The sequence below is a fragment of the Neopsephotus bourkii genome, unplaced genomic scaffold (genome assembly GCF_033783945.1).
Source record: "Neopsephotus bourkii isolate Nb327-2 ecotype Australia unplaced genomic scaffold, CSIRO-AGI_Nbou_v1 NB_1589, whole genome shotgun sequence".
Classification (NCBI taxonomy): Eukaryota; Metazoa; Chordata; class Aves; order Psittaciformes; family Psittacidae; genus Neopsephotus; species Neopsephotus bourkii.
In genome coordinates this window covers 8,121,320-8,147,289 of record NW_026902065.1, presented here as the reverse complement: position 1 = coordinate 8,147,289, position 25,970 = coordinate 8,121,320, and the positions used below count along the sequence as shown (strand labels likewise).

General features: G+C 42.1%; 1 protein-coding gene and 1 long non-coding RNA gene across 15 annotated transcripts in view; one reads left to right on the top strand and one right to left on the bottom strand.

Annotated features, from left to right (window-relative positions):
* Positions 1-25,970, bottom strand: part of LOC133222380 (uncharacterized) — a 341,799-nt gene that overhangs the window by 71,657 nt on the left and 244,172 nt on the right. The gene's annotated exons all lie outside the window — the stretch shown is intronic.
* The window catches only part of BICD1 (BICD cargo adaptor 1), a 169,352-nt gene continuing 145,247 nt past the window's right edge, over positions 1,866-25,970 (top strand). For 4 of the 13 annotated variants that reach the window (XM_061372027.1, XM_061372038.1, XM_061372029.1 and 1 more), the window contains exon 1: positions 1,867-2,401. In XM_061372027.1, the coding sequence (XP_061228011.1) occupies positions 2,189-2,401 (213 nt within the window). In that variant the 5' untranslated portion in view covers positions 1,867-2,188. Of the gene's footprint in view, positions 2,402-25,970 lie in introns of all 13 variants that reach the window. The other 9 variants (XM_061372033.1, XM_061372037.1, XM_061372035.1 and 6 more) reach the window with 4 other exon arrangements.

The following is a 25,970-nucleotide window of genomic DNA, read 5'->3' as shown; positions in this document are numbered from 1 at the left end:
ATAGCTGGACTTCACTCCTCACTTTCTTGAGAGGTATTGCAGTAAATCTGACACATTTTAATAAGGCATATCTCTGGGTGCAGATATTCAGACATGTGGTGAGGCTGCCCTTGGGTTTTGAGTGAGATTATCAACTAAATGATGCTAAGTGGATTTATACGTAGACTGGCTAAAGGCATCCGGTTGCTTCAGCTTTCATCCTCGTTTATGAAAATGTTGTTGAGGTTTGGTGTACAGGTGTGTTTTTTCCCCTCTGTTTTGGTGCTCAGTCATCAATGAGAGACACTTACTCCCTTTACCTATTAATATTCACACTTGTTTCTTTCCTGTTAATATTCACAGTTGCCACCACAGTAGAGCTGATTAAAAATGTGCATTTTTGGAAGCTGCTTTCAAGCCACAAAATTGGCAGAACATCTATTACTTTGTTTGCTTCTTCCATTTATGATCTCTAGGCAACGAGAAGTGTTTATGCAGGCTAGATTACAATGTATTAGTTATGTACACATGCAGATATAGTTATAAAATACATATACGTTACATCCTGTGTGAATATACTGCGTAACTAGTGTTTATGCTTCCATTTGCAGATCTCAAAGCACTCTACTGAGTGTCTTTCTTAGACATGGGGAAGCTGAGGTAGAAAGGAGATGTGGATTGTTTAAAACCACACTAACAGGTCAGCAAGAAAGGGAATCCATGTCTTTGATTTCCAATACAGTGCTGCACTGGTGGGCAGCAATATCCATCTAGTGCATGTGACTTCTTTCTTTTTGTCTTTAAAACACCTTCCTTTCCCTGGAAATTCTAACTCAATTGTTAAAGACTGAATTCTGCTGGTGTTTTAGGAAGAGAAGATGTTTGTAAAGCGTGAAAAACAGATCCTGCTAGAACTTACGAGCAAGACTTGGTCAAAATCAATAGGATCAGGTCTCTGCAGGCCATAGTTTGAAGAAAAAGTAAATTTTGGCTTAAGACTCCTAGTACCAAGAAAAAAGGCTGTGACACGGGACATTATGTCACTGATCCAGGATGAACTCACTCTTCCAGTTCAAATGTGTAAAATGCTCCTGATCCAGTGTGTTAACTTTTTAGTGGCAGGCTTTGTGCAGGATCAGTTACTGTCTGTCTGCATCGCCCTAATTTTATGCTGGACGAGTAGCGTCTGTCTTTCTGCAGCCAGCATAAAACTGACCTAATCTATGCATCAGGTCCTCGGGTGAATTTGACAGAAAAACAATGGTGTGACCGCATCCGAGCTGGATCAGTTGTATCCTGCTGTCTAATCAGTGGTGCAGAGAACTTGCACTCTTACGGAAGCGTGGCCTTAGCTCAATGACCCCATCCCACTTCTGTTTCACACCCAGGTTTCCTTGCTCATTCCCATGTGCATCCACGGGGGACGGGGAAGGGAGCAGGCAGCTCTTCCTTCCCAGTTTCCCGAAATGGCAGGGAAATACTTGAGGCTGTCCTCCTGCAGTTTACCGGCCTGCATCCCCCCTTCTATTTTTACCAGCGCCGCCGCTACCGTGGTCATCGCTGCAACACGCTGAGAAAAAACGAGAGGCGCTAAAACCGCAGCGGGGCTACCAGCCCTGCTCCGCCACTCGGGGCTCAGGAGAAGGGGATCCAGGCCATGACACCCCGGTGAGAGGCACGCAGCCTGCACCCACTGCTCCGGGTGCCTCTGCCCGCACCCCAGTGCTCTTTTCCCTCTCCCGTGGTGGGGACTGCCAACCTAAGGACGCTGTCGTCTTAAAGAGCGCAGGGGAGGGAGGGAGGGACTGTGTGGAAGAGAGGCGGGCGCCAGCAGCAGCATCTCCCCGCCACCCGCCGCACGAAGGCGCGCTCCCGGCCCACCGCACTCGGCGCCCCGGCCTCCAGCGCGCCGCCGCCTCCCGGGGCAGCGGGGGCTCTCCCGCCCGGCCGGCCCAGGCACCCCCGGGGCTGCCGTAGGGCCGGGGGGAGGCGAGTGCGGCCTCGCCGCCTCCGGGGCGGTGGAGGGGGGGGCGCGGCTGCGGCGGGGCGGCCCTTCCCCGAGCTCGGCGGCGGCTGCCGCAGGCGGCCCGGCCCCCATCTCCATCCTCATCTCCTCCATCCCCAGGCCGGCGGTGCCGGTGCCGGTGCCGCCCCTCGGCCGCGCCCGCCCCCCGGCTGCCTTCGGCGGCGCGGCAGTGCCGGCGGGGCTATGGCTGCGGAGGAGGTGCTGCAGGGCGCGGACCATTACAAGAGCGAGATCGAGCGGCTGACCCGGGAACTCTCCGAGACGACCCATGAGAAGATCCAGGCGGCGGAGTATGGGCTGGTGGTGCTGGAGGAGAAGCTCACCCTCAAGCAGCAATACGACGAGCTGGAGGCGGAGTATGACGGCCTGAAGCAGGAGCTGGAACAGCTGAAGGAGGTGAGGGAACCCGGGCTTTTGTCTCTCCCGCTGACCCCGAGCCTTGCCACCGAGTGCGGGGAGGTGCGGGGAGCGCCCCACGCGTGTCCGTGCCCGCAGCCCCATGAAGGTGGGCGAGCAACGGCGCCCGGGCCCTGGAGAGGCTGCGGGATGCGTGGGGCTGGGGAGGAGGGTTTTCCCGGGCTGGGGATCAGCAGGGACCGTAAGGACGGGCTACACAAGACTGCAACCCTTTGCCTTGGGAAATTTCCTGGGGAGCCGTCCCAACTTGTGGTGACAGGGGTTTGCAGCAGAGGAGGGGCCTTCAGTCATACCTGCATCGTCCACGGCTTTTCTGTTTAGGAAGAGGCAATTAAACAGCCCGTAGGATGAGAGCTGAGCAAACCTAGAATGTAAGGACTCGGGCTGTATGTAAACAGTTGTCTGCAGTGTGTGGGGAGAGACAATTCATTCTGAAGTTATTTATAGACCTGCTTTATTCTGCCAGTGAGGGGAATTGCTGCCATTGAGAGGAGGGGAAGTAGCCATACAATAGTCGGGAGGTCACCCCCCATCAATGGAAATTAAACTTCTGCGTCATGCTGAAAGGGTAAAATACTTGATTGGAAACGCGTTTCTTGTTTATCTGTCAAATGTGTTTTTGTAACAGCCAGTGTACAGAGTAGGTGAGTGCTACACCTTACCTTTCAGCTTCACTAAACACGACTCCGAAAAATCATCACTGTTCCTATGTTCGTCACTGAGGGAAGTAACTTGAGATCGCTACATTTTATGGTGTTTTAATACTCTCTTCGAATATAACCAAGTGCATACTTCGTACAGGAAGATTAAGTATTGAACATATATTATCCCAGACTTAAAAGGTATCTTTTTGTTCTACAAAAATACATTCCTATCTATAAAGTGCAGAAATTCTGTTCAGTTAGAAATCATGAACATACTACATACTGAGGGAAGGCCACTTCGTAAACCTAGATTGTATATGAATATATTCTTTAGACTACTAACCAATGCACTTTGAGAAATATTTTTAATAAAATAAAGGTTTCGTTTTACTTGCAGGTAAATGAGTTATGCCACAGTGTCCAGAAGAGTTGGAAAAAAATAATCTATGTTCAATAAGAAGAATAAAGCTGTTTTTCAGAAAAAACCCTATTGATCTCCTTAAACTTGATCTCTGCCTCCCCACCCTCCCCCCCTCCCCCCCCCCCGACTATGCAGTAGGCTCAGGACTTTGAGACCAGTAATCACATGTTGAGGGACAGAGATGCATAACTTGCACTGGCAGGAAGGCAGTGCTATTTGAAATGACCTGGCAGTAATAAAGGAACAGAATTAAGGGGAAATGTGCAATGGCTGCTTTCCCATCATATAATGTACAAAAGCTGACTTCTTCTGAAGATCAGAAACCAGGATGACACATGAGTGCAGATGGCCCCAGGTAGAAGGGATACGGCAAGGGATTGAATTGACATTATTAAACTAGAGGGATTAGCCAACACGATTAACTGAAATCAAAGATGGGCACAAATTCTCTTTCTGTTTACCTCCCGTGGAAGTCAATGGGATTGCATGGTCTGCAGCCCAGAATGTCTCCTGTGGGGCTGTGCCTTCATGCTGTGCCAACCACAGCATGGACACTGAGGATATCCATGGAGAGAGGAAGAAGAGAAATCCTGTAGCTTCCCTGATGCCAAGCAAGAGTGGACCCTTTCCAGTTTCCAATCCAGGCCTAGGGCTGTCAATTCCAGTGCTTTCCTTAGCTGCAGGTAGAATGTTTCCATCCCCCACCTAGCTGCAGGAGATTTTTTCCTTGCTTCTAACCTCTGTAGGAGAAACCACATTGATTCTTACTGCACATGCAGCTCTGCAAAGGAGAATTTGCTCATATCCCTTCCAGTTGTTGTAGTCTTCTATCTTCTCTGTTACCTGTTTGCATTATGACTGTTCCCTGAGTACAGATCAGACTCACTGTGAGACATAATCAAATGGTAACTCTGACAACACTAGCGAGGCAGAATTCAGGTGGTTCGGGCAAACAGTGTTGTGAAGACTTGAGGGCGTCACTTTTGGGGCTGTAGAGTTACCTGAAAGCACACCAAGTGGCAGAAGTCCAAAGACAGCTTCTTTTTACGAAGGCTGTGTGCAGGATGCATGGAGGAGTGTCTGTGTACCTTCTCCAGCAGTCTCTGCAGAGGATGTGCTGGGTAATGGCCTGGGTGAGGTATGGTGAGACATCAAAATGCCATGACTGATTAATAGGAGTCAGTAAGACTCCCAGTATGTCAATGGGGATGCATGCTTATGCTCTTACCTCACTTCATCTGCATTCTCTCTGAAGTCATACTGAGGTATAGAAATTAGACCTCAACAGATAGTTTATCCATTCATGAGGAATAGTAGGTGCAAGGGTGTGGGCAGGATTATGCTTAGAACTATTATGACTCTTGCAGACTTCCTCTGAGCAGATTCAATTACTGGGGTAGAATCCTATTGAGGCAAGTCTTCATTTTTTAACTGTTTTGTTATTAAATTCTTGTGTTCTGTTATTAGGAGCTCATTATATTTATTGTTCAAACAGAGCTGCCCATCTTTAACTACTCAGTCATGGCTTAGCAGTCAAGGATTTGAAGTCTTCTCCCGTGCTCCTTGGCGGTTCAAAACTCCAGTGAACTTCAGCAGGGCCTTTTTCATATAGGTTGCAATACAGAGCGTTGGCTATACAATAATTTCCATTGCTGGATAGTGCCATGGGAAAGTAAGGCCATCATAGGACATTGAAGTAAAAGCAAATTACAATACATTACATTAAATATTAATACTTGTATACAGGATATATGCTATCCACCTTGCAATATGAATTGTTTTAGTAATCTCCAATGTTTCTTGTGCTGTATTCAGAGGTCTGCTTTAGCCTGAGACTTTGGTGTTTTGGGCCATGAGATTGATTTACGTTACAAAAAGTTTGAAGTTCTAATCAGTGACCTAAGAAGGACTATTTCTTCCAAATTAGAGCAGTTATTACACATGTAAGCTCTCCAGGAAAGATGCAATACATCTATCAGCTACCAACCTTATGTTTTCAAAAATGAACTGAATGGTAGGAATGTGACAAGGTAAACTCTGTTGTGTTGACTTTAACAGCACTCAGTGTTATGAGATGGAGTGCTTGTGGTCCTGATGCTAGGCAAGATTGTAGTGTTACAAAGCATTGTTATTTTAAACGCTTTATTAATATTATTTTATTTTTTTAATTATTTTCAGCCTGTAAATGATGTGTCTGTGTTTTGCTTAATTACATCTCAAAGTAGTGGAATTTTGGGCTGTTAGGAAAAACACTATAGTTTTGGGGCCCTTGTTCAGAAAGTTACTTTAGCAGATATGGCTTTTAAGCTGCAGTTCATAAGAATGCAGAAAATAAGACTCATTGCTACTGGTCATGGGAGTGAAGGCTGGCTATTTTCACTGTCTTGCCAAGTTGGGAGTTTAGTTACCAGCATATTTTATGAAAAATGTTTTGCAGTGGTTTTAGTATCTGGCCTTACATGGTCACATTGCATTTGCTGTATGGATAATGTTTGTTGTTTTCATTCTTTTAATGAAGTGTGAAACAGCTTAATATTGATCTTGCCTGGGCTGTCTGTTGTAGCTGTCCCTGCTTTAGCAGGGGGATGGACAAGATGGTCTCAAGAGGTCTCTTCCAGCCTCAGCTGTTCTGTGACTAATTCCTGTGCACTGGTGGCCTGTAATATTTTTAAAGCGGAGTAATATCAGTCATATCTAGTCATGATAAAATGGGGATGGAAGGCAGCTTAGGTAGTCAACTCCATCAGACACCTGGGCCTGGGAGATCCTAAGCAGGTAGTTCTCTTTTGGAATCAGACCACGAACATTAGCAGCCAAGTAGATCCTCAAGTCCCTGTCTTTGACTCCCTCTCTAACCGACTAATGTCGGCAATATCCCACTTGGCTTCTTGGCTTTTATGTATTTCATTCTATGGAGACAACGTGTTCTCCTGAAATGCACATTGAAATTGCTGTCTATCTGATTTCTAGGTTGAAGATGCAATTTGGCATTTGCTTTAGTTTGAACGCAGTTATCCTTGGTGAATTGTTGGAAGCCAGGCTACTGGTGGCAGCTCAGTCCTTGGCGGGTCAAAATTTTCTGTGTTCTTTATCTCACAAAGATATTGTCTCAATGATTATGAAGTGCTTAGTTTATTAATAGGGCTTTCACAGACATGGAGCTGAAGGTCTCTCTGGCAGCTTCTTTTATGTTCTGCTCTTCTCTGCACTACTTTAGCACACGTGACTCAAGCTCCATCTCCCCACTCTTCTGCCATGTTGCTACCCCCCCCAGGTTCCCCACTGTTCTCCAAAGCCTCTTGCACTTCTGCTACTGGAGTCACCCCTGCCTCTCCCATCTTTGACATGTACAGTTGGCGGGACTTCTCTGGATGCAAAAAGGACAGAAGAGGGGGAGACTCCCTATGCCATTACAGCCTTGTTAAATGGGAATTGCTCTACACACCTGTCTGCATCACAGGATGCTTAGAAAAGCTCATGAATCCCAATGAGATGTTCTGAATTTTCACCAAAGCTGAATGTGTCCCAAATACATAACTTGTGAACTGTGAACTGATGCCATCTCAGTATGTCTTTACAACTCCCTTCGAGTGACAGCATCTGTGGGCTTGTGCCAGATGAGGCTGAACATTTTCAGATTGACCTGATCTCAACAGTTTGTCCGTGGTGTCTCTTAATGTTGTGTCACTCAGAAAGGCCCTGCTGCCTAGCACCCAGCTCAAAGATGAGGAAAGGGCAAAGGTGAGTGAGTTGCAGACCTGGAGGGACAGTGCTCAGCTGCTCTTTGCACCATTGTCTTCTCCAGAGTCCATCCAACACTACCTCTGTCTCTAAGTTATACACTTCTAATGGAAGAGAAGTTTATTTTGGGGGGTGCTCTTATAAGGAATGCCTTGACAAAAACAAGCAACATCTTGCAAAGCTTTCATTCAATTATTACAGGCTGGGGACTGGCTGACTGGGGATCAATTCTATGGCAACAGACCTGGGGATCCTGGAGGGATAGCAAGCTGAGCATGGGCCAGCAGTGTGCCCTGACACTGGGAAGGCTAACAGCATCCTGTTTTTAGCAGAAGCAAAGCTTGTAGCTTGATAGAATTTATTATAACTTTCAAATTGATGCTTGTTAGACTCCATCTAGAAAACAGCATCCAGTTTGGGGCTCCCCTAATGCAAGAAATACACAAATAAACTGGATGGAGTTCAGCAAATGTCCACCAAAATGGTCAAGAGCTGAAGCACCAGTGCTGTGACGAGAGGCTAAGGGGGCTGAGACTGTCCAGCCTAGGAAAAAAAGCTGTGGGGGACCAAGCAGCAGCCTGCTCGTACATACAAGGAGGTTATTGAGAAGACAGGCTCTTCACAGTGGTGAATGGTGGTAAGATGAGAGACAACTGACATAAACTAGACTGGATTTCAGATAGACCTGTTTCTCCCTGAGCACAAGCCGTGCCACAGGTTCCTACAGAGGCTGTACAGTCTCCTTCCATGGGGGTTTTTAAGCCCCAGCTGGGTACAGCCCTAAGGAAGTGGTCTGAGCTCAGAGCTGACTGCTGTAGGTAGGAGTTTGGACTATGGGGACCTTGAACAATGCAAGGTCTCTGAGGGTGCCCACTGTGCCTAGTGAAATTTCAGTAGCAGCTTGCTGTGAGTTACCCAATGCATAACAGCATGCTGCCTGGAAACAGTGACCATTAGCTGAGCCATAGCATCACTTCATGCTTGAATTTCCTTTTTTCATCCTTGTCATTAAGTCAGCATTGACCTGAGGTTACTAAGGGTATAGTTTGATGTGCTCATCTCTCAGCAAGACAATTCTGCAACTCCCTTTGTCATTCTGCCCCTGTTCTGGCTCTCAGCTGTGCAACTGTTCCTACTGTCACAACAGGGTAGAGAAATGACCTTAGTTAAAAATAACTGAGGAGGGGGTGTATGCTATCGGTAACCCAGATTGAACCAGATCATGTAACCACACGTACCTGTTTTGCCAAAAAGTCAGCATGAAGGTAGGAATGGATGCTGAGGAAAGAGGGGGATGGGATGGGCTGCTTAAACAAGTACCAATGTTAAGAGATGCTCATCAAATTACAGCAGGATTGCTTCCTCTAAGAGGAAATGAATCCTGTGCATTAGCCTACAGAAAACATAAGCAGCTGAAATCATCTTAGGGGAAATTAGAGCTATTGCTGGAGCTTTGGCAGCATGCAAAGAAATATGTAGATGAACCTTCCAGTAATTGCATTGTATCCTTATGAGCCAGTACAGATAAACATGTGGTTTTAGTCTTCCTACAGCAGCCAACCCTAAAACAGTGATAGTCAGCTTTAAACACTGGGGGCTCATGTACTCCTGAAATAAATCTAAATAAAGTTCAATTTGTTTTCTCCCAATAGATAAATTATTTCCTTATTTCCCTCTTTCATCTAAGAAATCCCTCTCTAATCTGAGGGATTCTGACTGAATCGGTTATCTGGGTTGAACTCCTCAGAGCTAACTGGAAGTTGCAACTGGATTTTATGTCATGAAAAAAGTTATTTTTCCATAGGCTTTCTAGAAAATACTGGATTAGTACCAATCTAAAATAACTGATTGAGGTGTTAATGTGGGAGACAGGCATTATTAATGTGAACTACTTCCTGTCTAAGAGTCGAGAATGTAAAATTAATGTTCACTGAAGAAATTTTAATCTAAAGGTCCACATCTGTTTGCAATTAGGCCTTTTGGAATGGGTCAAAAAATACTTTGCTATCATCTCTTCATCTTCCTTTACGTGAAATATTTTTCCTTTCCTTCTGTATTGCATTGTGGATTTTGTTTTTTAGGTGTGTGTGTGCAGTCTGTATGCACAGCAGCAATCAGATCGAACACCTGGCTTTATTGAAACTGCAACTAGGGGCAAAACAGTGATGGAGAAAATAAAATTTGGCATAAAACAGTAATTTGTGAACATTCATCACAGTATAAGGAGGAGCATTCTCAAAGTCAGATGCACAGTGTAAATTTGCACCTGGGCAACTTTTGTATACCTTATGGAACTGGAGGAAAATACATGCAAGATCATACATTTTTCTGGCTGTATTGAGGGTTTCTAGAAAATGAGCTTTCTTTTTGAACAACCTTTCAGTTTTTCAAATGAGCTCAAATATGTTTGTTCTTCAGCACCTAATTTGCTCCAATGTTTTTGCATTGGTGTTGCATTTAGCATATGGACAATGGGAATAAAATGTGATTCGTCACTTGGTCCTGCATCCCTCATGGCTCTGCTACATTGAAGGGCTTTGCTGCACAGTTGCCTTTGCTATGGATTTCCCTTCCATATTTGGCTGGTACCTGAGGGGGTAATGTTTAATTCAATACAATTCTGTACTGTACATATTTTTCATTAGGATGATTTTGATTTATAATGGCAGAGACTGAAAAGCATGCATTCATTTCTGCTGAACTGTCTTACATTTGTGGCATGACTTTCATAGCCCTCTTCTTTCCACGTTTCCTTATGAACTCAACAACACTCTATTTATGGGGGAAGCTATTTTCCTAATTTGGAGGAATTGATGTGGCACGTAGAGACATGAATGTGCACTTTTTCACTTTACCCACTTGCATCACTAACAGCAGATGATCATGAGGATAAACCACCAATTTTTCATACTGTATTGTGAAAGCATTCCGTGAGTACAGACCAGCTACAGATGGAAGTAGTTAGGGCTAGTTAGAAGGTGAAAAATGCATCTCAGCAAGGGTAGGTGCCTAAAGATGAAGCAAGCAGGTAGAAAATAAGATGGATTGCAGATTAGTGTTTCAAAGGGGACTCTACTTCTCTGCAGAGGGTAACATTAAAAATAATTTGAGGATTATAATATTTGTGTTTCTCAATTTCTTTCACTATCAAAATGTAATTAACTAAATAGCTGAAAGAAAAGCAGGCCACTGTCCTAAATCTATGGTTTTGGGACAGACCTGTGAAAACTTCTAACACCCAAAGGCTTTCACCAAGACTGAAATTGGTCCACTCCCATTTTTTGCATCTCTCTTGTGGTTTCTTCTCTGTCTGCAGCCCTTCATTTTCTGCCTCTCATTCTTGTACGGCATTTGACTCCTGTCTGTGATTTATGTACTTTTAAGTCTTCTTTTTTTTTTCTTTCAGTCTTTGCCCTACATCTTAATTAGTGTTGATTTGCTCCTCTATAAGACATGGAGCCGAATTTTTTATATTAAAGACCTGTTTTGTCATTGTGTGAATGTAAGAAATCTAGCCATTTGTGGCAGACTGTGCTTCCTTACCATGCTCATGTATTGCAATGACATTGAAGAAATCCTAAAAATACTTAGAAATGTTGTTTTAGCATAGGCTGATAATGAAAGAGCAGAGGATTTGTCAGCTCTGCTTTGTAGCAGCCTCACCATTAAAATAATCCTTGAAAAGATCACTTTTAAGGCAGCTTTGACACTGGGGTGTGCACAGGAAGAAGATACCTTTTCATAAGGTTTTGTAAAAAAATCAACCTTTTAAAAATTATTTTTATTGTATAGTTTCTGGGATTGTTTATTTATTTAACCCCAGACGGGAAAATTGATGCCCAGTGAGGTTAGATAATGCACTGAGCCATTATGATCAATGCCAGGAGTGGGGCCCATTGTCCATTACAGTCCTGCCATACTTTATCGATTGCTCTTGCTCCCCTGAATCACACCTAATTTGCCTCTACACTGTACAGGTGTGTTAAAGCCATCTGCACAGCAGCTAGTTTTCCAGTGCTAGTAGTAACATATGCAGTACTATTCTTAACCAAGAAGCATAAATGATGTCCTCAGTCACCAGTTAGTTACCATTCACTTCAGTCAGTCAATTCTGGGGACATTTCAACTAAATTGTATAAACTTTATTTTTTCCTGCTGTTGTTTTTCACCTGTGTTTGTTTAGTTTTGTGATCTCTTGGAGTGCACAACAGATGCATGACTAGGAGGGGTTAGCAGGGACAATGTCATGAGTTAGGTATGCACTCTGGGAAGTTTATCCACAACAAACAGCCTTTCCTTGGTTCCTCGAGTTACTCTGAATGGATTTAAAAGTTGGTGTACTGCAAATAAACTGTGAAGTGCTGCTTGTCATTGCTGACTGATGGCTACATCCATGGAGGGAAGCTGGAAGTTGTTAACAGCTGTAATTTTGACTACTGGTTTGGATACTTAAGAGGAGGATAACCAGCTCCTTGTCCATCTTTGTAAAGCTCAGATAGGAAGAGGGAAGAGGATCAGTGAGCCTCTAAGGATAACAGTAAGAATTTGGGTCAGGCAAAGGGAACAGGTGGCTTGGTGAAATAATTCATTTATAAAAGCTTGGCTGTTGGCCAAACATGAACACAGCATGATTTGGATTTAATCTTGCTTAGGACTGGAGTCTTGTCTACTCAGGTCCACATGGCAGGATGCAGGATGCCAAAGTGCACTGAATCCTGGACCCTTATTATCAGCAGGACAAAGCTCTCAACTGTTTTTGGGATTTGAGTCATAAGAGAACTAGAGCGTTTGGTATGGGGGAACATGGAGAGTTCACAACTGGGTTAAACCATCTGTGTAGGCATAACCTCTAGTTCTCAATTTGATGGGTAGTCCAGGATAGAACTATTGCCCAACTTGAATCTGCTTCCTCTTATTAAAGATGTGCCCTTAATAGCTTGTAACTTGTACCTTTCATAATATTAATAAAGACAAATTGGTTTGTTCCTTTTTTTTTATGTGGGTAGGAGTTTTTCTCATACCCTGAATTCCTCGCAGAGTTTTTACAAAGCATTAGAAGGTTGCATTGGTCTGAATAATTCCAGGTGTTTGCACAGCAATGGCAAACATGCGGAGTTCATCCAAGTTTACTTGATGGGAACATTTGCATTCAGTCCTTTCTTTCTGTGATAACTGCATGTGATTCTCACCTACAGTTAGGAAAGGTTTCATTTAAGTAACTCATGTGAAGAGTGCTATTTCTCAGGATCACTTAATAGCAGGTATGACCTGAAGACCAGTGTTGAAGTCCTGGCTACATGGGTAAGTAAAAGATAAAGCAGAGCAATGATTTAATTGTTGAGTCTGTGCCCATCACCTGCTGGCAAACAGCACTGTCATCAAGATGTTAGTGATAAAATCTGTTATAAATTAAAAACTCAGATTTCTTCCCACCAAAAAAATGGAGAACTGGCATAAATGTAATTACTGGATCCCAAACATGAGCTTATTCTTGCAGGCTGATGAATTTCCATAACTCTGCTGAGCTTCAGTAACCGATCATGTACATGCATTTGGCTAGCCCCAGATATGTAAGGGCAAGGTAGAAAAACCCAACAAAATCAGAACAACAAACATAAAACCCAGCAGAAACCTGGAGGAAAGAGTTTTCAGCTGACATGTATCTTCCATCTGCAGTGAGCTAAAAATGTGCACTAGATCAATTACTAATCCATAAAATCTCAGACATAAATCTGGGTCCTTGGTGACAAATTTTTAAGCAAAATGTAAGGATATGGCAACAAGGACTCCTCTGTAAAAGAAAGTGTATGTTATATAGCTATATATAAGAGAAGCAGTAGTTAGATGAAATATAATTGTCTATGTGTACCAGTATGGGAGATGGAGGCGCGCATGACATCTGTTAGGAGTGCATTACTTCGGGCATTAGGTAATTCCATTTCTTGGGTATTAGGTAAGTTGTTATTTTTTCTGCCAGCTAAGGACTGATGGTTGCCATCTGATAATAACAAGACTTTCACTTAAGATGCTGTAAGCTCAGCTGTATAAAAATAGTAGCAAATCAGAAACAACATAGTTGAGTGATAACATTTTTTTCATATGTGCTGAATTTGAAGTTACAGTGACACTATGTATGCTTAGATGTTTATTATTCCTAAAATGCAATATTAAATGATTCCTAAAATGCCATATTAAAATGATATTTGGACCCTAAAGTCTGTATTTTAGTTATAATGGAAAACGTTGGGTTTGCTTTATTAAGCAGGCTGAGCAACCTTGTGTTGAAACCGAGATGACTTCTTTTTGTGCACAAACTTTGACGTTACAGATCACACTTGTCTGGGTGACTATATGTAGATTTTGCCATACACATTTAGGCTTCTGGCTTTAAAAAATTTTGCTGTAATCTATTTAATGCTGTTACATGATTTGTGATTTCAAATGTTTTCTGCCTTCCTGCTTCTGGAGAGGTATTTGTTCAAGGATAGAAAAAGCATGATGCCTTAAATATAGCTTTAGCACTTGGTGGTTGAAAAGTGCTTTGCTCAGTGCTCCTTGGGCTGACATTAGAGACATTTGGAGTCATGCCTATGTCTTATGGCTGTTGAATTTGTTTTTGTAGCACATTAAACTGATGAGAAGACCAATTTAAAATGAGATTGTAAGCCTTCTTTGGGTATAACTAACCCTTTCCCTGAGTATAACACGAAGAATTGCAGTTAAAGACCATACTGTGCACATATTTTATTCTGTGAAGATCTCTTATTTGTAAGATTCTTCTTGAAATGTGGCTTCTGGTTTCTTTACCCGTGAGAACTTGAGATAGGCATCAACCGCTGACACTGAGCTGGGTACTGAGAGTTGCTGTTTACTTGCTGTTGCCTACAGATCTGCTTGTTGATTATTCCACCCTGAAGAAGTGGGTCTGCAAAAGGGGATGCTGAATTCTGCTCCAAAACCCTGTGGAAGAGACTCTTCTCCTGTCAGGTTCCTCAGCTCAGCTGTTTCTTTAGGAAAGCAATCTGGTTAAGAGTGAGAGTCCTCTATTTCAAATCTTTTATCACTTATTTTTTTTTAGCAGAAAGTAACCTACTCCTTGAAAAGGAGTCCAAAATCTGATAGGCAGCATTTTTAGGAGCTTGAATTTCAATGCTTTTTGCTGTCTGTGGAGAAAGGAACTGTAGCTTTGCAAGTGACAGTGTTATGAATAGTCAAGCACTTACCAGAACACTGGCACTGTATGGATGCGCGGGAAAAGCCAGAGGGAGTGAGTCAGCATGACCTTGGCTGCTGCCAGAGGGATGGGTACTGCATCCAGCCTCAGCAGCCATTGACATTGGTTGGGGTCCTTAGCGGGAAGAGCCTCCGGTGAAATAAAATTCACTAGAGTAACCACTGCTGGCATGTGTCCGACAGGTGTCACCTGTATATAGCAGTAATGAGAGCAGCAGCATAAAACAATTTGTAGTTATTAAAAAGTAATTTCGTTAGTAAACAGGCCTAGTTCTTTGTTACACCGTGAAAGAACAGACTGCGCTCTGTCAAAGTAGAAACAGTCTGAAAAATCCAAACGCTGCTTGTTTCATGAGCTGCTGTTTTACTTACTAGAGATCGGCAGGGTGGGATAAATTGTTATTTGTTGCATGACAGTAGCACCTGGGGACTCTGTGATGCCTGGCACAATGACTTTCAGGCATATAAGTAGCAGCTTTCTGATCTTCTATTTTACAGTGGGAATAGACAAACTTGCCAGGGATTTGATGTTAAGGAATAATAAGGGAAATTTACAGATGATTAATAGAGGTGCAGAAGCTCTTCAGCCGTAATTTCACAGGAAATTTGTAGTTAAATAACAAAGAAAACAGATTTTTCCCTGGTCTAGTCCAGTCATTTATCTTCCAAAGATCCTTCCATTTTAAAAAGCTGGTCAACCAGAAAGCCAAAGCAATCAATTGCCCTGGAGTCAGTGACCAGTATATGCACTGGCCGTTATCTCCTGCTGGTGCCAGTGTGACCAGGAAGGCCATTTAGGAATGGTGTTGCTGGTAGGATTTCTGTTGCAACACAGTCAAAACTTAAGGAAAAATGAGGATGAAAATCTTATAGAAACCTCTTTTGTTTCTTAATTCATTATTTGGCACCATGTCAGTGGCAAAGCCCTTGTCACTAGAAATCATCAATTTATCTTCACCTGCATCCTGACTGCTGTGCAGCTGCCCTCTTCAACCTACCATCCTTTTGTGATCCCTATCCCACATACTTTGGTGATCCCAGAACACATGGAAAGTACCTGGGATCCCAAAGCACACTGCCATCTCTCACCCTCAGCTCCTCATTCTGCTCTGCCCTCTCTCCCTCTGGAAGCTGCCATTCCAGGCTTCCTCCTCCTTCTCACTTATCCTGTTCCCAACCACGACTCTTCTCTGCTGTGACTGAGATTTCCACATCAGCATTTACTAACCCCTACAGCTGGTTGAAATGTTTCATTTCTCTTTGCTCTTTCTCCATATCTGGTCGGTCATTGCGGGGGTAGACTGAATTCCAGCCGCCTCTCCATGCAAAGAATGCATCTCGCTTCTCTCTGCCTGGTGCCTCTGGGTAGCCTCACCCCACAAAGTACCCCTTGTTCCTGTTGCTGCATGGGGAAAAGTTAAATGACACACTTTACTGTACTGAGCTCCAGCATGTGGGATGCCCTTTATAGTGAGAATATGTGGAAATCTTCATTTAAATTTGTCAGTTGTGACTTTTGCAGTTCTTGGGGAACTTGGGCTGTCTGAAATCTCCCAGGGGTGTTGAGCACTCAGTCAGGCTTCTTGCAGAGGTGGCAATGGTTAATGTGGAGCTTGGACTGGGAGTTTGTAGAGGGCAAATTCTGCAGGGCAAGGCCAGCCCTTGCCCTCCTGTTTGTATTGAATGAACGCATTGAGTCTCCATTCTTGGCTGAGACAATTAGGTTCTATGGTAATATGAGTAATTAATAATAATAATGGGGCCTCTTCTGTGGATGGGCTGTTAGAAATAATTTCCTTCTGCCAGTTGCTTCTCTAGAATGTGGTTTTGAACTTTGAGATCCTGAAAGAAATAATCGAAACACAAGCAGCTGTCACAAAACTTTAGCTTTGTTTATGTAGGCAGTGATGGAAATTCCCCAAACTAAATCACTGGCTGGCTCAGTGGTTTGTGCACCTTTTGTTGCAGCATCGAACTTTTTTGCAATGGACCCTTTTTTGATTAAAGACCCTTCTCACTAAGAGTGGGTTTCAACTGTCACTATTTTTAATAAGGGGAAAAAAATCACAATCATGCAAAGCAAACCACTGATCCGTGTTGCTTAGAACCTGATTCACTTGTGGAGCATACAGAATTAGCTCTGTTCTGCACTGCCAATGCACTGCCGTCATAGTGATCCAGCTGCTGCAGCTGGAACAGCTAGGCTTTTGTTTCCAGATGTTGGTTCTGAGATGATGATGACTCTTAATCCTGCCTTCACCTGTGTGCCAGCTGAGGTCTGAAGGCAGGATAGTGTGTTTGGTTGCTTTGGCATGTCACAGTGCTTCGGCAGTTCTTCATCCCCTTTGCAGGAGAGACACATAATGGGTGATGGTAGTACAATGTAAGGAACAATGTAAGGGAAGCTGAACTGCAGAGGCCTTCAGAGACCTCTTCTACAACTTTCTTTGTAGCCTTTGTCAGAACTCTGCCAAAAAAGGCATTAACAACACCAAAGTTTAAAGTTAGGTATCCAAAAGGTACTTTATTCCTCCAAATTTTTTACTACTAATAAGACCCTATTCCTTCAATGAATGCAAGCAAGACTTTTTCAGGAAGCTCACAGACGGTGACAGGATGGTGAAGATGAGAATGACTGAGAATGTCCCATCGTAATTCAAGGTTTTAGAGTACTGGGCTCTGAGTACCAGTAAGCAATGCAAGAATGCAAGTGTCCTTGGTAGATTTTTGCTAATGAGGAGGACAGTAATTTCTAAAGTCTATTTTTTTTCTCAATCCCTGTTATATTTCTAGTATGGTAACCATAGTAATCACACAACAGTTTAGTGGTTTTAACATGTCTATGACCAAAACCTTTTCTGGTGACCTGTTTGTTATTATAAAGACCATGTTGTGGTTGAAGGCACTGTTACTAATACAGAATGTTGTTTTTTATCTGTTCTCATGAGGTATGAAGAGCCAGGCATTAAGTATTTTTTAATCTTTTTTTTTTTAAAATTAAGGTGTTTGGCTCCATGACCACACTGTGAATCATGATCTGAATTCCCTGCTGCCGCACCTCTCATGAAATCAGCAGAATTATGATAGCAAAGAAGTTGGTCCTTCGCAGTGTTAAGTCACACAACTCTAACAGCGAGTGCCATGATGACGTTCCCAGAACTATAAGGTGTTTTGATGGGAGGACTTGGCAGCAGGCTGGGAGAGCTGGTGACTCAGTGGGCAGTGCTCTGTCTTCTGAGTCACAAGCAGTGCCCCAGCAGTGCAGTTTGTAGTTTGTTGCTTCTGCTGTTCTTATGAGATGTAAGCCATCTGCTTACTACTTTTTCAAAAGGAAAATTTGTATTCTTGCTGCCTTTTGGTAAATTTAATATCAAGATAGCTACACCAGCTGTCTTTTTGTTTTTTTGGTTTTTTTTTTTTACAGAGCTGGTAGGAGAGATTAATCACATTTTCAGTCTTTATGGTCATAATATAGAATATGGTCATAATTAGTCAACAGATTCCAAGTTACTAGAAAAGGTGAGCCTTTAATAGCCCATAGGAAAAAGGCTAAAACTTGCTGCTTGTTGTGTGCCTTGAAGTTAGGTCTAAGTTGGTGTTACTAAACTTTGGTCACTTTCCATGCTGAAATGCATCCTACTGATGTCTAAAGCCCAATTTCTTTCTTTCTTCAGGTTTAAGATCTACTTTCAGAAAGGTGATTTTCTTCTATGATAGCTGTGAGAAGGCTTTTGCCCTAGTGCAGTGTAGCATGAAAATAGCCACAGTGTGTCAGCTTTTACAAACCAGGCAGCTTCTTACACAGGGACAGATGAGAGCGGAACCTGGTCCTCATGGCTTATCTAGAAGCTGTGCCTTTTTGCAAATATTAGCTGAAACAATTAGCTAATATATTTTAAAACTCCCTCCAAGTGAACAAATGGTTTGTCAACCAAGTTCCTAACTCTGCCATAAGAAGGAAGTGTAGGGACATCAGTCTTCCAAGTTAATCACCTGTTAGTATGTCTTAGTGCCTCTTTCAGAATCTGTTCAACACAAATTGAGCAGAGGAACCACCAGAAACACTATATAGCTACTCTTTTTCTCTAATACCTATATAGAGAGTTATTATGAAACTACTATAAAATTCTAATATTCAGTTGTGCAATCTGAGGTTAAAAAACTAAGGAGCTTTTATGTTATGTAGTTCATGAGAGATTATTTTGCAAATTATGTCTGAAACAGTCCCCGACTGTAGAAGGAAACAGGGATAAAATGTGCGCTTCAGAGATCCGCTATACCCAAAAAAGTCTCAAATAGATAAGGTTCCTTTAAGATGCTTATAGAAGCAAGGCCTTTTAAAGCAACATTAATTTAGCTAAGAAGTGTATGGTCTTGGGCAAAGAGCTCTAAGTGGCCATACTTGAACAGGGGGTTGGACCAGATCATGGAAGCCTAGAACAGTTTGGGTTGGAAGGGACCTTAAAGATCTTCTCGTTCTAACCCGCTGCCATGGGCAGGAACACCTTCCTCTAGACCAGGTTGCTCAAAGCCCTGTGCAGCCTGGCCTCAAACACTGCCAGGGATGAGGCACCTACATCTTCTCTGGACAGGCTGTTCCAGAGCCTCGCCACTCTCACAGTAGAGAATTTCTTCCTAGGATCTAACCTAAATCTACCTTCTTTAAGTTTAAAGCCGTTCTCCTTGTCCTGTTGCTACCTGCCCTTGTAAAACATCACCTCCAGAGGTCCCTTACCCCTCAACCATTCTGTGAGTCTAAATAAAAGAGTTCTTAAAACTGGCTTTAAAATTCTAGGTGTACATGTGAAATCCGTGGAGGATCTTTGCTTCTCCATTTGAATTCCCTCCTCACTTTCATAAAGATGAAATAAAGGAAAATAAAGCGAGGGATCAGACATATAAAAGTAGCGTTTCACTAGAGAAGGCTGCACACTGCATTGTTCCCAGCAGAATTAGCTATAAGAACTTGAGGAAGACCTCCTGAACTATATCCCAGCTGGAACTGGGTTATAGGCATTAGATGAGCACACATTCATTTGGGCTTGTTTGTATGATCTCATTGCTAAAGATTTATTTAACCATATATTTGATGAAGTATGCTGGACTTGTTATTTTTCTTCTTAACTTTATCCAGTAATACGTGTAATCTAGATATGAAACTTCTAGGTATGCAGGTCTCTGATCCCACAGGAACAAACATCATTAGAGGGTAGATAGAAATTCATAGAATAGCAAGACCTGTAAAATCTGTATCCTCTCCACCAAGCTGCACGGTGTTGTATATACCATGCCTGTAAACTGAGATCTTCTGTGGGGTCTGTGAACCACAAATGCCAGGAGCAAAAGGAGCAAAAATGGAGAAAGTTGTTTCTCTTTCCCTCAAAAGCAAACAACAGCACATAAACAGCAACTCCCTGTCCTCTCTGTCTCGATGTACAGTGATTTATATAAGTTTATAAATGTTGACAAGAGCTGGAATCAAGCAGATGTAAAAATCTTGCTGTTTGCGACAACAGTAATTTTGGCTGTAATGTAGAAGTTAAGCTCACATATGTAGCTGGCTGAAATTAAACAATTTCTAGATTAAGCTTAAAAACAATTTGAAGTGAATTGTAGTATTTCCTTTCAATTCCAAAGGAAGCCTTTTTGATTTCTCAGGCTGTCTCAATTTTGTCCGCATATCTATATCGTTCAGAGTACGTAGGTTTTTATCTTCTTTGTAACAGAGGTACAAGGCAGTTTGAGAAAGCATGGGGAGGAAATTGTGCAGTAATTGTTCATTTCAAATTGAAATATGATTTGTATCTTCTGCAATAGGTTGGTTTGGCCATAATTTCCTGATTTTGGCCATAATAACATAATGTCTGTAAATATTTGTAGTGACTTGTGAATGAAAGTGAACTGCATTGCAAGGTTTTATTTGTTATGGTAGTCTTCATAAGATGTGCAGGTAATCATGTATGCAACCGAGGACAAGAAAGCAGCAGAAAAAGAGTTACAATTTGCAGTTGGTAAATTGGACTGCCTCTGTCAGCATCAAAAAAAGCTGTGTCGCTTCATATCTGCTAAAGTTCTCATCCAAGCAACCTAATCAGTTACTGTAGGATTTATAATATTGACATTTTAGTAAGGCATTTCTGTGTAAATATTACATTTCTGCGTAGTGTTGTAAACCTGTGGCAGTTACTCTGCTTTAAAGAAGCCTCCTTCATAATTTATGAATGACACAGACATTCCCACAAGTTCTGAATGTTGAAGTCTTATTATATGTATACACACACAGTCATGAAGAAGCTCATTTTAAATTCATATGGATTCAGTATTGCATAAAGTGATAGTTTGTAGTGCCAAACATGCAATGAGATGATCAGGGGAGTATGCCTAAATCCATACATGAAATTGGGTGGACAGCTGCATCACCAAATGCCTTACTGGAGGTAAAGTTGTTTGTGTGCTGTTAGGGCTGGGTCCCCCATCTTCTGGATGAAGCAGTATCTAAAGAGCCATTGAATTTTGACAGCATTTTGTCTAGAGAGAGCACCTCAGGATAAGAGGCTGGTTTGATGCATTTGAAGAAAACCAGGCTGACCCAGTTTTTCTGCACGATTGGGATTTACAGGAATGAATTTACAGCAGTTTAAGTAGACCAGGTGTACTCATTCTCCCTGAAATCCCACCATGACAGCAGAGGGATAATTAAGCCTGCAGTCATACGCAATATTCCAGCTGTTGTTTTACTGGAATAAGGAATTACTGACTTTACCTATTTTCCCTTCCTCATTTTTCACTGCCTGCTGCTGGTTGCCCGATTGCTCCTTAATGCAGTTCTGGAGCAAGCCCGTGGAAGGGAAAGTCTACAGCCCTTAACCACAGGGTTTTAGTAATGTTATTTGGAAAAGATAGAAGTAGGGGATTTCTTATTTCATGGGCTTGGCATAGCAACAGCATCAAGTGAGAAATAAAATAGGCTACAAAGGATAAGGGAAAGAAAATAGTCTAGGGGGGTGGGAATGTGGTAACAGAGGAGAAGCCATGTAGATACTGATTAAAAAGCTATAGGATTATCCTAATCAATATTCAGGAAACTATTTCCCTGCCTTAGTTTCCACACCAGAGATGATAACTACTGCTTTGATCTGTGTGTTTCCAGTGCTATGCAAAGTAAAGAGCAGCTGTTTTGAAAGCTTTAGGCAGCCTAACTGGTTCAGCTGTGTGTCCCTGAAGCTGGGCCAGCTCAACAGGGGCCAGCTGACAGCACGAGGAGCTACGATTGTGAGTGTGCATTGGCTCAGGGTCTGTTATGTTTATTCTGGAGGATTTTGATGCTTTAGGGAGGTTTAAACAAATAAATAAACAATCCTGCCATATCCGCAGTACAGAAATCAGTTAGACTAATTCCCAGCTGTGTGCTCTGCTCCTGTGCTGGACTTTAACCTCCTGTGCTGAAATGGGGCTGCAATGGCAGGTAGCAGCGCTACAGCGCATTGGCTCTTATTACAGGTGAAAATGGTTTACACTAATGCAGTGGGTTGTGAATTTTGCTTTCTCTTGCAGGGGAGGTTGGTTGTTTCTGCCTGCTTCTTAGTGCTGAGTTGCTGGGGCTTTTAAGAAAGTTGTGTTGTTTTATTAGTACTGGAACTATAAAGACTCACTTTGCTGTAAGAGAAGGGGGTTTTACCTAAGGAGAGTGGTGGGTTTAGATTTGGCTTGCAACAGGGTAAGTGGTAGAGCTGTAGGGTTTAACTGGGTGGGATGCCTTGTGACGAGCTGGGAAGTCTTTAGGGCCATGTCTCATGCTCATTTTGGGAGAAATATTGCATTCTTATTTGTATATATTTATCTGGTTTTGTATTACTTTCCATGTGGTTGGAAATACTCCTCTTGCAGGATGGGGGGATCTGGCTAGTCATATACAGTGCTTGTCTTTGTCTTGGCTGTATAAATTGTGCTGTTTTGGCTGATACATCCCGAAAGACATCAGAATCTTTTCAGCTATGGTTGGGTAAATAAGATCTTCAGTAATGCTTTTTCTCTAGTTCTACAATTTTAGTAGTTCAACTGTGGAAATATAACTGAAGTGGTAACTGAGCTTCTGGAATCATTTTTTTCTGAGGGTGTAGGAAGTGATGAACTCGGTGTGACTTTCCTATCTATTGGCAAGGAGTTGAGAGTGACATTTAGAAGTTTTATTTTTCTGTTGAACTAGTAGCTCTACCATAAAATTTCAAACAGAATCTAAAATGTTATGGGTTTTGACCTCTTTTCTGAGGGGAGAGAATTGGCAGTGGAAGAGAAGCCCAGAACTGCACCTTTATTTTGGCTGCCGGCTTGATTCCATGGGCTAACCATGTGTCAGACATGTGGTACAACTGAGAGACTGACTTGCCTCTTTGTTAGCTGATAATTTAGTGATGTTTCTGTGTCAGACAGTGCATTAATTTGAACATTCGTAGCCCATTCCACAATTAATGTGTGAAACAATTTGATGCATAATATTTCAATGGATCAGTATTTCCTTTTTGTTTTCCCTTCTCTGTTTTCTTGCCTTTATCTGGCAGAGGAGGCTTCTGTATTCTAATGCTGGGCAGACTTGAACACTTCCAGAAATGAGGCATCCACAACCCCTGGGCAGCCTGTTTCAGTGCCTCACCACCATCATAGTAAAGAATTTCTTCCTAATACCTAACCTAAATCTCCCCTCTGTTAATTTAAAGCCATCACCCCTTGTCCTATCAGTACATGCCCTTGTAAAAAGTTCTTCAGAATTCTCATCCTGTTTTGGTTTATATTACAGCAGGCTTTGCTAAGCACCATTTGGAAAGCGGTTGTTCTAATTTCAGGCTTGTTAGTATGTTGTCATTGTTTACTGCATTGTCTGAATTTTTTGTGCCTCTTAAAAGTGGGAGTTTGCCTGCTCAATTTCCACTTGTCATTTTTAACTTGAAACAACTCAAAGTGAAAGAATGTGGTGGGGTGTTTTTTTGTCATTTTGGGCTCAGGAGACAGAATTAAAGGAGCTCTCCCTGAATAGATGCAGAAGTGTGCCCTCAAACCCAGACATGCTATGACTGTTAACAGAGCTGGGATTGAAGCAAAACAATAGCTTTGAGATTTTTAGACCTTGCTTCACTTAACTTCCACTGACCAAAGAGAGACATCTAGCATGTCCTTTTTCATACTTGTTAGCCTTGTATCTGTCCTTTAAATTATCTCTAATGATCACATAAGACATGCTTCTTACCTGTGATTTAAACCCAAGTAATTTGCTGATTCATGTGTGTTATGGCCTCCCCCCCCCCCTTTTTTTCTGCTTTGTCACTTTAGCTTCTTAATTTCTTAGTCTTTAGTGTCTCTTTCCTCTTGTTCTGATTATTAGGCTTTTCTCTCTAAGTGTTTGGAGTAAATTTCTGGAAAACTGCATCATGCACAGCTGTTGGACTTTCCAAAATGTTTTTTTGGCTTGTGTTCAGAAACTACTTCAGTGGCAAATAAATTTATGGGATTATTTTGGAAGAGAAAACATTCACTAGCTATTTTTACATAGGCAAATGGCGATTTTAAATTTTGTATTTAGCTTTCTGATTTCTTATAGAAACGAGTTCTTTAAGGCAAGAAACAGCAAGGGGGAAGTCGTATGGTTTCTCTTGTTGGATTTTTCTTTCATTTTTGGAGGGGGAGTAGTTAAAATGTCTTACCTAGCAGTTAAGCTGGCAATCTGTGCTGCAGTGATAGCCCATCAGAAAATGAGCTGTCATCTGTAGGTTACTGCTGTGAATTTTCTTAGCAATGAAGCACTTCAGTTCAGCTCTGCTCCGCTACATGTTAAAAATTGAAATCTGTCATTGAAAAAGAAATTGAAATTGCATGATGGTGAAATATTTCTGCTTTAAGAGGTAATGCCTTGTAAGATCAATTCATCTCACACATCTGGGAGAGATGTTCTGTACACCTCTATGGGGAATCTCATGTCTTCCCTTTGGTTCTTATCGTAGTGTTTCTTTGGCAGCGCCCTCTGAAGAGCATTTCTTTTGAGTAATGCTGGTACTGTTTAATGAATGCTCTATCTAATACATTAGCATTCAGTTCTGACAAATACTGTCTGGTTGTTTCCCTTTGCTCCCCAATGTCCCTACAGATCTCTCTGCTAGTTCTTGTCTTAAACTCCCAACCCTCTGGAGCAGGGGTCTGTCTGCCTTTCTACTCCAAGGAACACCAGCCCTATTAAATCCTAGGCATTGACTAGAAGACTTCTAGGTGCAACTGCCACATAAGTAATTTATAATTTATTTCCAGTGTCTGAGTAACCAATATGTGCTGTTGTCTTTAATAGTGTAACATACATGAGAATTTGAGTTCATCTTGTTGACCTTCTGCCACCCAGATATTAAGCGTGTAGCCTTTGGGGATCCCTCCTTACCTGATGGAGGTAAAGGGATGGACAAATATTTAGGCAACAAGAGGTCACTTTCTGGATGTGCTTCTGCTGTGAGGTTGGTTTAGCATGGGCAGCAAACTTCTAGATGACTTGATGATGGGGAAGATAAATCACATTTAAAGTACTTACAGTTATATTGCTCAGACTTGCTCTTGGCTGGATGAACAAATTTATTGAACTTAACGGTAAACAAGTGCTTCTGGTTTGGAATGAAATCTAACTCTCCTGCTAGCTGCTGTGCTGAACCATGTGGTTTGCATTTATCTTGTGGCCATCTTTTGAGAAGGCATCTGGTCTGTGTGTGAAGATGTTAAAAGGCAGACTGTGATTCCTTAGCAATTAATTTTAGTAATTATTTCACTCTGATTAAAAAAAATAGAATAAAAAAATTAATAAAAAATAAAAAACTAAAAATATCTAATCTCAGATTTCAATGTGTTTGATTTTAAATTCTGGGTGGAAGTTCCTTTTTAAGCTGTTCTCTGCTTGAATAAAAAAGCCCCAAGGACACTGCAGTTTCTGCCTGAGGTGATTCCTCTTTTTTAATTTTTAGGTGTCATAGGTTACTCAGCCATCACCTTTCATCTGCTCCTCATCAGAGTGAGCTCCTCTACCTTCAGTGTTGAGTTTTCATATAACCTTGAGACCGTATTGTAATTCTTGATAGTATCTCAAAATATTTTTGTGTCCTTTAGAAGAAATAAGTTATTGGAACTCTCAGTTAATCCTGCATCCATGTAGCTAATAACTTACCGGGGGGGGGGGGGGAAGTTGTGTTCTTGCTTCCTAATTCCGTCATATACATCTGAGGATTAGGTTTGCTCTCTTCTGACACACAATCACGTTGAGATTTGCGCTGAATTGCTCCTCCTCTGCTGTGTCTCATTTCTTCTCAGAGCTGTTGTAGCTTCCAGCATTATTCATAAAAATATTGAGTAGCACCAGACCTGGACTTTGTTAATTAGAAAGGGTCTCAGCAGTCTCTGCTCTTCAATGGAAAATGGTGGTTGAAGTTTAATGGAAAAGCATATTTGACCCTGTGCTTTACCTTTTGTATATCGTATTTGCCTGCAC